Source organism: Babylonia areolata, chromosome 23, assembly GCF_041734735.1.
Source record: "Babylonia areolata isolate BAREFJ2019XMU chromosome 23, ASM4173473v1, whole genome shotgun sequence".
NCBI lineage: Eukaryota > Metazoa > Mollusca > Gastropoda > Neogastropoda > Buccinidae > Babylonia > Babylonia areolata.
Window position 1 is genome coordinate 44,893,297 of NC_134898.1, and position 12,500 is coordinate 44,905,796.

General features: G+C 47.2%; 2 protein-coding genes across 2 annotated transcripts in view; both read right to left on the bottom strand.

Annotated features, from left to right (window-relative positions):
• Positions 1–9,677: 9,677 nt before the first annotated feature.
• LOC143297923 (frizzled-4-like) lies at positions 9,678–12,461 on the bottom strand. The gene has a single exon (XM_076610507.1). The coding sequence runs from the start codon at positions 11,723–11,725 to the stop codon at positions 9,728–9,730; it is 1,998 nt and encodes a 665-aa protein (XP_076466622.1). The 5' UTR covers positions 11,726–12,461; the 3' UTR covers positions 9,678–9,727.
• Positions 11,806–12,500, bottom strand: part of LOC143297684 (testis-expressed protein 11-like) — a 56,446-nt gene continuing 55,751 nt past the window's right edge. The window contains exons 13-14 of the mRNA XM_076610104.1: positions 12,434–12,500; positions 11,806–11,847 (exon numbers count right to left, since the gene is read on the bottom strand). The exon at positions 12,434–12,500 is cut by the window's right edge and continues 171 nt beyond it. Of these exons, the coding sequence (XP_076466219.1) occupies positions 11,806–11,847; positions 12,434–12,500 (109 nt within the window). The remainder of the gene's footprint in view (positions 11,848–12,433) is intronic.

Below are 12,500 nucleotides of genomic sequence, written 5' to 3' on the forward strand. Positions count from 1 at the left end.
ACCACCTACTAAGCCCCCTACTAACGACAATAATGGCTTAGTCGCGGAGCCAGACGGAGTGAGCGTCCCTCCCAGAGTGGAGACCGCCACCACGTCCCTCAAACAACAGCCCCCCCCATGAAACTGCCGACACTGAAGACATTGACAGGACTCATCCCAAGCACGGAAGTGGAGGGGTATGGAAACTGAGGTCACCTCTAATATATATATTTTTTAAAATATTTTTTTATATTGTACCACGTAGCTGAGGGGTGAGATTTTCATTAATCCAGAGAATAACCGGTAGAGAATTTCGAAACATACGTGCTGAAAAAAAGTAAACAAAAAATCATAATTAAAACAATATATATATATATATATATATATATATATATATATATATATATTTATCATAGAGAGAGAAAAGCATCTCGGCATATCTTATGGTTTTAATTTTGTCCCCTGTGTCCATTGCGACCTACCTAACTTGCTTCTTCTTCTTCTGCGTTCGTGGGCTTCAACTCCCACGTTCACTCGTATATACGCGAGTGGGCTTTTTACGTGTATGACCGTTTTTACCCCGCCCTGTAGGCAGCCATACTCCGCTTTCGGGGGTGTGCATGCTGGGTATGTTCTTGTTTCCATAACCCACCGAACGCTGACATGGATTACAGGATCTTTGACGTGCGTATTTGATCTTATGCTTGCACACACACACGAAGGGGGTTCAGGCACTGGCAGGTCTGCACATATGTTGACCTGGGAGATCGTAAAAATCTCCACCCTTTACCCACCAGGCGCCGTCACCGTGATTCGAACCCGGGACCCTCAGATCGAAAGTCCAACGCTTTAACCATTCGGCTATGGCGCCCGTCCCTAACTTACTTCGAACTGATTGATGTTAAATATCCATTTCTTTGGCCATTATATTTTCTTTCTTCTTTTTTTTTTCTTCTACATTACATGACTACCTCTCCCCTTCCCACCCCCACCCCCCACTCCTTAAGCTACAACTAGTACCCATTTCACTACATGAACAAATAATAATAAACATGAAAGAAAAACAAATCCAGGCAGACATGACAATGTTGTTATCAAACCTCAATAAGATATAAATCACCCTACAATAATCATCATACACAATCGAGTCAGTTAGTACCGATCAGCACATACATACATACATACATACATACTGACAGACAGACAGACATACTTACATTCATACCTACATACAGTGTGCTATCCTCCTCCACACACTAACGCTATGATTCCAGAAATAGATAAATTTAAAAAGAAGAAGAAGAAAGATGACAATGTCAAAAAACAAACAAACAAACAAACAGAATACTGATTCTTTGGTGCACGACTCAACGTGTATTCATTATTCATAACAACAAACGCTGCATACATCCATCCATGTTATGTATTAAAAAAAAAATTTAAAAATAAAAATAAAAACGTCACATGGAGTGTCCGGTCATTTCAACAGCAAATAACATTACACATGGGTCACAAAATAAGAATACGACAGCTAAAGTGGCAAAACAGACAGAAAATGACAAGTAAAAAAAAAAAAAATTAAATTTAAATTAAAATTTAAAAAATTTAAAAAAATAATCCGAGTCTTAAATTTCTGCACGATTGTCTAAACCGAATATTCAGAATCCCCAAATAAATTTATAGGCGATGTTTGGTTGGTTAGCTTGTTTGTTTCATCAGCAACGTGTTCATTTTCTTTGTTTTGTATTATTTCCTTCTATAATTTCTATTTGTTTTCTTAAACTTTTCCTTTTTTTTTTTTTTTCCAAACTACCCACCCCTCCACCATCCAATCCACACACATTTAGAAATAAAGAAATGTATAACTGAATTTTTGCGGCGGTCAGCCCTGGTGCTGTTTTGTGAGGCTGAATTAGTGCTCACAAACTATTTTGTCACGATTTTTTCTTCTTCTATCATTTTTTTGTTATCATGAGCATACAAACATGCAGTGTGTGTGTGTGTGTGTGTGTGTGTGTGTGGAGAGAGAGAGAGAGGGGAGAGGTTTGTGTGCGCACGTGTATGCGCCGGCCCGCGTGAGCATTATAGTGTGCTAAGTTTTTTTTCCCCCCTATTCTTTTCAAGTGAAGTCAGGTGTATTTGTGTCATGGTATGTAAGGAGTTGTAGTAACAGTAGTAGTAGTAGTACTAGTACTAGTAGTATGCCCGTTCTTATGATTTGTGTGTGGAGAGAAAGAGTGTCGAAAGAGAGGAGGGGTGTGGGGGTAAGGGTGTGGGAGGGTGGGGGATCAGGGGGTCGGGGGGGAGGCGGGGGGGGGTGGGGGGGGGAGAGGAAGGTCTCCCATGCGTGCGTGTCGAGGTGAGTGCCAAATTAAGGTCAGAGGAGTGGAAAAGAAATGACGCCATTGCGTGCTGCTGGATACTCCACTTATAATAATAACTACAGGTGCTGCTTGCTATGGGTCGGTTCTTCACCCACCCATCCCACCCCACACACACACACACACACACAAACCTCCCCGCTTCCCCCTACTCCCCCCCCCCAACTCCCTCCCCTCCCTCGCTCTCTTCCCTTCCCTCCACCTTGACTGACTGACTGACAACTGACTGCCTGCATGTGGCCCTGATGGTGTGGATGGGTGCTTGTATAATTATGAGAGAGAGAGAGGGGGGGGGGAGGGGGAGAAAGAGACAGAGAGGAGAGAGAGAGAGAAAGAGAGAGAGGGGGGAAGAAAGATGGAGAGAGAAAAAGGGGAGAGAAAGAGAGAGGGAGGGAGAGAAAGAGAGAGGGGGAGATAGAGAGAAAGGGAGAGAGACCGAGAGAGAATTAAAGAGAAGATTTGAAGAAAAAAAAAAGAAAAAGATAAAGAAAAGAGAGAGGAAAGAGAGAGAGAGAGAGAAGAGAGGAGAAAAAGAGAGAGAATGATAAAGAAAAGAAGAGAGGACGACAGAGACTCCACAGAAAAAAAAAAGGATTGAGAGAAAGGGAATTAAATAAAGTAGATAATTATGAAGACAGATGGAGAGAGATGGGAGAGAGAGAGAGAGAGAGAGAGAGAGGAGAGGGAGCAAGAGAGAGAGGGAGAGAGAAAGAGAGAAGACGAAGAAGAAGAAGATGACGGAGACAAAGTGGAAGAATGATAGACAGCGACGGACAGAGAGAGAGAGAGAGATAGACGGAGAGACAGAGATGAAGAGACATAGTCGATGGAGAAAGAGAGCGGTGTGGGGGGGGGGGAGAAGGAGGGAGAGGGGAGAGAGAGAGGGGGTGAGAGAGAGAGGGAGACAGAGAGGGGGGTGGATAGAGAGACAGAGAGAGAGGGGGGAGAGAGAGAGGGAAAGCGGAGAGAAAGAAAGAGAGAGGGAGAGAGAGACAGATGAGAGGGGGGAGAGAAATGGAGAGAGAGAAAGAGAGGGGAGAGAGAGAGAAAGAGAGAGGGAGGAGAAAGAGAACCAGATACAGAGACAAGAGAGAGCCAACGAGAGAGAGGAGTAAAAAAAAATAAAAAAAACCTAAAAAAACCAGTCGTCTGTTCAGCTGGCTTGCAGACCTAATCTCTCAAGCATGAGTGAAGTTGCGAACAATAATTGAAAAAATTTTTTAAAGTGTAACGACATAAAATTATAATTTCTGCACTATTGTGCAACGGCTTACACATATGGGTATTTGCAATACTCTCTCTTCCACCGAGTCTTGTATAACAAGGGAAAACTTCGCGATAGGCTGCCCGCGAGCAAGGATCTCCACCCGCGCAATGCTTGTAGGTCAAGTGACCAACGTCCAGCCTACGTCGTTGGGCCCGCGACCTCCCAGCATGCACAGCAGCCCTTTTGGCAGAATGGTTAAGACGCTCAGCTGCCAATACAGAGAGTCCGTGAGGGTGTGGGTTCGAATCCCGCTCTCGCCCTTTCTCCTAAGTTTGACTGGAAAATCAAACTGAGCGTCTAGTCTTTCGGATGAGACGATAAACCGAGGTCCCGTGTGCAGCACGCACTTGGCGCACTGAAAAAGAACCCATGGCAACGAGAGTGTTGTCCTCTGGCGAAATTACGTAAAATGAAATCCACTTTCATAGGTACACAAATATGTAAGCATGCACTCAAGGCCTGACTAAGCGCGTTGGGTTATGCTGCTGGTCAGGCATCTGCTCAACAGATGTGGTGTAGCGTGTATGGATTTGTCCGAACGCAGTGACGCCTCCTTGAGAAAGTGAAACTGAAACTGAAACAGCAGCCCTGTGTATATATAGAGAGCCTACATTGTAGGTTTCGGCGCTTTTTGTCTTCCTCTAACCCTCCTCCACCCACCCTCTCCCTCCCCCGCCCCCTCACCCCCTTTACCCCCCAAAGCCTTCCTTGCTTGAAAGATCCGATGTCAACTGCAGTGACCTCAACTGGGATATTATGTTTGCTGGGTGTTTCTGTTAAAGAGAGAGGGAGGGAGAGGGAGAGATAGAGAGGGATAGAGAGAGAGAGAAGTGTATATATATATATATATATATATATATATATATATATATATATATATATATATATACACATAATGACCAAATCACTAACATTAAAATTAAAATTAATAATGATAAAAAGGACACCGAAATTACCTAAACCCACATAGCGGATTTCTGAAAACAAATTTTGCAGCAGCGCGAACACACACACACCCACACACCCACACAAACTCTCTTTCCACACACACACACACACACTGTTCGGTGCAGCGACAAACAAAACTTTCTTTATCTTTTTTTTTTTTACACACACAACAGTCAGTACACGTATATTGTATATATATATATATATATATATATATCCGCAACACAAAGATCACATCGCACAAACCAGAGAGGGAGGTGGGAGGAGTCAAGTAACGTGAGTTGAAACCTATTACATCACCACCACACAGCTGGAACATGTAAAAAAAAAAAAAAAACGAGAGGTTATTTGGGCAGATGCATTGAGCTGAATATATTTTTTTAAAGACATATATATACTAACATAGTATACTACAGCTCAAACGGGACAGTATCTTGTTTTTAAAGACATATGATACTAACATAGTATAGTACAGCTCAAACGGGGACAATATCTTAATTTTTAAAGACATGTATACTAACATAGTATACTACAGCTCAAACGGGGACAGTATCTTGTTTTTTTTAAAGACATGTATACTAACATAGTATACTACAGCTCAAACGGGGACAGTATCTTGTTTTTTAAAGACATGTATACTAACATAGTATACTACAGCTCAAACGGGGACAATATCTTGTTTTCAAAGACATAATTATTATGATACTAACATAGTATACTACAGCTCAAAAGGAACAGTATCTTGATTTTTATAGAGACATATGATAATAATTATAGGTGTTGTGCAACAGTTCAATGGGGAAAACGTAGGGGGATGGGGTGTGTGGGGTGGGAGTGGGGAGGTGGGAGGGGTGGTGGTGGTGGTGAAGGTGGGAGCTCTCCAGGGAGGAGGAGGAGGGGGAATGTGAGGGAGGGGCAGGGGCAGGGGAAGGGGGAGGGGGAGGGGGAGGTGGGAGGAGGCTCGGCAGACTGCAGCCTAAAAGATCACCAAAAAAAGTTTTACCCGGTAGAAAAATCAGCCACGTTCCAATCCTTGCACACTTTCCCCAAGAGAGAGAGAGAGAGACAGAGACAGAGAGAGAAAGAGAGAGGCATATTTTTTTACATACTTTTCTATGAACCTCAGTCGAGATGTATGTTGAAAAGGATTGTCAAAATGAGAGGTTTTCCCCGAAATTTCAACTTGACTCGCTTTTGTTTTTTGTTGTCTTTTTTTTTTTTTTTTTTTTTTTTTTTGTGGAACAAGCTCTTGAGTAGATCCATTTTGATCAGAATATGATAACTGTTTGCACTACCACTGTTTGTTTTTTGGTTGTTGTTGTTTTTTTCTTCTTCTTCTTCAGATACACCAGACTATCCCTGTATGTTTCACACACACACACACACACACACACACACACACACACACACGCACGCACGCACGCACACGCACACACACACACACTCAAACACACAACGTATATATATAATTACGTACACATCCATCTTAACCAGACTTCGCAACCGATCAACATGAAATGAATGGCATTCTTTATGCAACGAAAATTACGAGAACGTAAAAATAACCTTTCACTGCGCTCATGCTTACACCCCCCCCCACCCAAACCCCTCACGCCCCCGACCCCCCACCCCTCCCCACTGCACTCCCCCGCTCTGCCCCTCCCCCACCCCCGTGTCATCTCATCCCCACCCACACACCCCACCCCCTCTTTTTAATCCTGGCTTTTTATTCCATACTATTTTCTTCTTTTTTTTTTTTTTTTTTATTCCTTTTTTCTTTTTTTCTTTTTTTTATTAAAGGGCTACTTCTTTTGAAGCTCTGTATATATATATATATATATATATATATATATATATATATATATATATATCACTTCCCAGTAAAGGTCAACAAAACACACTCAGGCATGCACTGAATTTCTTCCGCTTAGAATCCTAGCAAAATACTCGTGCGCGCGCGCGCGCGCACACACACACACACACACACTCACACACACACACACACACACACACACACACACACACACACACACACACTCACACACACACACATTTTTCTGTAATAAACCTTTTTGTGTCTTCTCTGTCTCCTCAAGACTTTGAACAAGGTTGATAATGTCAAGGTCTAGTTGTTGTTTTTTTGTGCAAACACGGTTCGAGGAGATGTTGATTAATTCTTAATTTAATTGACACAGACACGAGCCTGACCAACTGAAAACTAAAGAGTTATGATGACAACCGTCACCTATTCAGTATGTACATGTATCAGGACAGGACTTTATAGAAGATTTTCTTGTTGTCCTGTTCATCGATATCTGTGTTGTATTAATAGTGACATGTTCCAAATAAAATACTGTTTAAACCAAACTAAGAGTGCAGGTCTGTGATATGAAATGTTACAGCTGCGTATAAAACTATAACAATTACTATATATATATATATATATATATATATATATATATATATATATATATGGCAAATATATAAAACATATATGTATCATTTAAATTCCTCATACTACCGAGTTCCATCTACATTTTCTTTTTCTTTTTTTACTCTCAAATCCCAAGACCTGTGAAAACTTAGTTCTATTCTGAGACCCCCTCAATTCATTACATAAACATTCTACATGAAAGTGAACACACTGGTACATAAAGAAACATAAAAGACAAAAGAAAGACAGAAAGAAAAAGAAGGAAAGGGAAAAAACAAACAAATTCGGGACTTTGTTGGGTGACATTATTCCAGCTGTATAGTAGTGACAAACGCTTCCACACAAGAGAACTTGACTTCATCACTTCAATCAAAAATTTGTGATTTCAACGAATCACATCAGGTCACAAGAATTTTGGTTTTTTTGTCCTTTTTGTTTCGCTTTGTCTTCTCCCACCATTTTTTTTCTTTCTTTTATTTATTTATTTGTTTTGTCTTTTTTTTTTTTTTCCTTTTTTTACCCGTAAAGCAACGGTACACGCTTACTAACTGTGTGCTTGCTTGCTTGCTTGCTTGCTTGCTACAACTATAGCGAGTTCGTACAGTAGTCACGCCAGTCCGTGCACTCCACCACAACAACTTCTGCTAATGCCGCGTTGGTCCGAGAGAGAAGGAAAAGAAAAAGAAAAAGAAAAAAAAACGAAAAAAAAAAACGAGGAAAAAAAACAACAACCGGTGTCACAATGTACACATACCAGCGAGTATTTTGCACTCAAAAAGAAAAAAGAAAAAAAAAAGTTGTTCACCAGATCCGCTCTCTCTCTCTCTCTCCCTCTCTCCACTTCTTTCTTATACAGGTAGTTAGGTTGTTGGCAGGTAAGGTAAAGCTCAAGGGACGGGGTGGGAGTTGGGGGGCCGGGGATGTGTGTGTGTGTGTGGGGGGGGGGCAAGGAAACGGTAGGGGGTCAGAAACGGGAGTAACAAACTGCATGGCAGGTGGGGGGGGGGGAGGAGGGGAGGGGACAGGGAGGTGGGGGGGGGCCGGTGAGGGTAGGAGTCTTGGTAAAGGGGGTTGGGGGGGGGTAATCATACACACGACTAACTACACTCTTTGGTCAGTCAGCAATGCCATACCAGTTTTAAAGCGACACGTTCTCTCCGTGCGGCAACACTGCTCCACGAGCTCAACACCGCCACGACATAGGTCAAACAAGCTAGGGGGGTTGGGTGGGGAGGGGGGGGGGACGGGCGCCAAATCGATCAAAGATTTATCGATCAAGCTGTGGGGGACAAGGAGGGGGCGGGGGGGGGGGGGGGGGGGTGAGAGGGGAAGGAGGTGGGTTGGGAGGGAGAGGTTCGGTACTCCTTGCCCAGACACTGTCGGCTCGCCAGACTCGTAGGGGCCCCCCCGGCCTGGGTCGATAGTTTTCCTCAACACACACACACACACACACACACTCTCTCTCTCTCTCTCTCTCTCTCTCTCCACGTTGAATTCCCGGACAAACATGGAAACAATTGGGTCTCACACATCGGCGGCCTGGCGTCAGCGTTTCAAATGCGGTGTGAAAAAAAAAAGAAAAAAAAAGGAAAAAATGGCCAACAGAAGTGGAGATAGGAGAAGGGTCACAGGACTGAACTGGTTCCTTGAGTCTTCAGCGACACACGAACACCAACCATCCAACACAACACAACACAACACGACACGACACGACACAGCAAAATGATGCAGTGTAGACTGTTATTGGTGACTGTTTTGGGCGTCCCCCTCCCTTGCACCTTATAAAAAAAAAAAAAAATCTGTACTTCATTGAAGTCAGGTCTGGAGGGTATTGTTTGTTTTTTTTCTTCTCCTCGCAACGCACTGAAGCTTGGAAACAGAACACCACATATCGAAGTCATCATCACATAACTGGAGAAGGAGGAGGAGGAGAAGGAAAACTGAAACGGTCTCAAGTTTCTTTCTTTTTGGATGAATTCTGTGACAGAGAAAAGCACAGTTGTCGTCCAGTTTGAACACTCTTTCTTTCCTTCCTTCCTTCTACCATCATCACCTTGTTTGGAATCCGTTTTGGGGGGAGATTTGTATCTTTTTTTTTTCTTTTTTTGCGCATGCATGCACCACCCATTGGAGTCATTTGAATTTACAAACAAATGCCATCAAATTAAAGCGAGCGGGCAGAATTGGGGGAATGGAATTATTAGTCATTTCTGACAAGCAATGATTCTCTGTCTCTCTCTCTCTCTCTCTTTCCCTCTCTCACACACTCATGACTGTTTGTTCAGACTATGTCTCTTTCGAGTTCAAATACTTGGAACTATGACACATTTACAACACACGGGTATGGCCACTTCTCTACATACACTCTCACACGCACGCATACACACACACGCACTCTCTCTCTCTTTCTCAGCATATCCACACCACTGACAACAGTTTAGTTTTACTTGCACCACTTTCAGTCCCCCCCCCCCCCCCCCCCCCACTAGACTCTATGTCAAGGTCCCCCAGAGCTAATTGCTAGTTTTAGCAAGACCCATGTCTCAGTTCTAACCCCCACCCTCACCCCACCACCCACACTCCCCCAAACAGCCTACAGATCATTGTCTAAGAGCCCCCCCCCCCCAGCCCCCCCCCCCCCCCCCCCCCCCCGACAAACAATCCTACCCCTTCACTGACGGTGGCAGCCACACACACACACACACACACACACATCCATCACACGATGGTTTCGGAATCGGACTTGCCGCGCTTGGAGCTGGCGGCTTTCTCCATGCGGATGGTCCGCGAGGACTGGTGGTGGTGGGGGTGGTGGTGGGGGTGGTGCGGCTTGACGGGCACCTGCTGGTAGTGGTGGATGGGCACGCTGTACTCGATACCCGACTTGCGGCCCTCGCCGCCGCCGCCGGCACCCCCCACACCCCCCCGGGCCCCGCGGCCCCGCAGGCAGAGCTTATCCAGGAAGGCCTTCCACGAGGCCAGGGTCTTGGAGGACCACACCCACATGCCGCTGGTGATGCCCACCACCAGGGACATGAACAGTTTGAGCATGAAGATCTCGATGTTGGGCGACGTGTGGCCCTCCCGCAGGTACCACGAGTCTCGCCGGGCGTACTCGTACAGCAGGCAGCCCACCAGGCAGACGGCCGGCACGGTGTACAGCACGGAGAAGATGCCGATCCGCACCATCAGCACCTCCAGCTTGTCCGTCTTGACGCCGTCGCTGCGCACCTGCTGGCGGATCTTGAAGAGCGCCAGGAATCCGGCGGCCAGGAAGGACACGCCCAGCAGCAGGTACACGATGAGCGGGGCCACAGCGAAGCCCATGAGGGTGGTGGTGTTCTGGTTTCCCACGTAACACACCCCGGTGAGCTCGTCCCCGTCCACGTCGCGCATGACGAGGATGACGATGGTCTTGATGGCGGGCAGCGCCCAGGCGGCCAGGTGGAAGTAGGAGCTGTGCAGCTGGATGGCCTCGTGGCCCCACTTGAGCCCCGCGGAGAGGAACCAGGTGAAGGTCAGCACCACCCACCACAGCGAGCTGGCCGTGCCGAAGAAGTAGAGCAGCAGGAAGACGATGGCACAGTCCGTGTTCTCCAGCCCCTCCTGGATCAGGATGCTCCTGCCGCTCTGGCTCTCCAGGTCGCAGGCGATGTCCTCCCGGCCGGCGATCAGGCGCACGATGTAGGCGATGCTGTAGATGTTGTAGCACATGGACAGGAAGATGATGGGCCGCTCGGGGTACTTGAAGCGCTGAGAGTCGATGAGGAAAGTGAGGACGGTGAAAAGCGTGGACAGGAAGCACACCCCGGCCCAGATGGCCATCCACACGTCGGCGAAGCGTTTGTCCTCGGCGGAGAAGGCGTCGTCCTGCCCGCACAGCAAGGCGCAGCGCTCTGTCCGGTTGATGTAAACGTACTTGGCGGCGTTCTCGTACTTGCTGCACTTGCGCAGGTGATGGAGGTGACTGGACCCCACGGCAGACCCTGGGGGCAGGTCGGGGTACATGGTGGTCCTCCTCCCCCCTCCCACGCCCCCACCACTTCCGCCGCCGCCCCGGGAGTGGGGCTTGTAGGGCTCCTGCACCTCCGACTCCTCAGGGCCGTCCATACACATGTGGTTCTGGTCGTTGCGCGGCGGGAACTTGGAGCAGTTGAGGGCGGCGGGCCAGGGGTAGCCGAACTCGTTCAGCACGGGCTGGCAGCGCCGCCGCACGCTCTCGCACATGGGCCGACAAGGGCCGATGGGCTCGATCACCTTCTCCGTGCACATGGGCACGTAGACGGAGCAGAGGAAGAACTTGAGCTGGTTTGAGCATCCGTACTGGATGAGCGGCGTGAAGGTCTGCAGCTGGAGGGAGGCGTCCTGCTGGTCCTTGTGGCCCACCAGGTTGGGCATGCCCGTCACGTTGTAGCCCAGCCCTTTGCACATCTGGAACCGGATGGGCTCGCACGTGCGCACCGCTTCTGTGGCCTCGGTGGCCGGCACGTGTTGTGACAGGAGGAGGCACACAGCCAGGGTCCACACCACCGTCGTCATCCCCAGGATGCCCACGGCCTCCCTCCTCCTCCTACTCCTCCTCAGCCACCACCACCTGCACCGAGGGCTGGGGTGGTGAGGACAGGAGAGGGTGGCGGAGGGAGAGGGGGAGGTGGCCTTGGGGTCGTAGGCGCCCATCTGGCCTGATGAGTAGCACACCACCATCCCACACACCATACAGGCAACGGACAGTCTGCTTCTAAGTAGGGGTCGTCTTCTCCTTCTCCTTCTTCTTCTCCTTCTCCCCTGGGCCCGGGTCACTGCAGGGCCATCTCTCCCCGTCCATCAACACAGACTACCTGTAGGACACACCGTCCGCACACCGTAAGAAAAATGTACATGTGTGTAAAGTGTATATATATATACACACACACACAGTTTCTCTGAAGCGTCCAGCAAAGCAACACAACAGGCCACGAGCTATGCGTACGACTTTGTGTTTTTTTGTTTTTTTGTGGGGTTTTTTTCCCACTACTAGTTTGTATCTAGTCCAGTAGGGCCCAACCTCCTCGTTGTTCAGGGAAAGAAGGGTGCCTGTTTGTACTGGTCCGTCGTTTCCACCCCTGATAAAGGGAACAACAATGACCCAGCAAAGCAAACCAGCCAACTGAACAGCATTCAAACGGCCGGCTCCACACACACACACACACACACATACACTAAGTCCGCCTTCAACCACACAAGTTCGGTCACAAAATCCACTGCTGTCTTTGAAAAAAAAAAAAACACCAACAAAACAACAGCCGAGCTTTATAGAAGACCAAAAAGTTGAATCCTCAACAGAAGCACACACACACACACAGCAAAAGTGAAAAGTTTTCCGGCTGAGAAACTAGTTAGCTAGCTGTCGTCAGGCCTGCTAGCAGCAGTATAGCCTTGCCTTGCCTGCGTCGAGCAGGAGAAGGGGTTGAATGCGGACTGAAGCCAGGAGCCGCAGAGCACTGAGCGCTTC

Bases quoted from the DNA above. Each gene is read 5' to 3' on its own strand.
- LOC143297923 (XM_076610507.1), bottom strand. From the start codon at position 11,725: ATGGTGTGTGGGATGGTGGTGTGCTACTCATCAGGCCAGATGGGCGCC.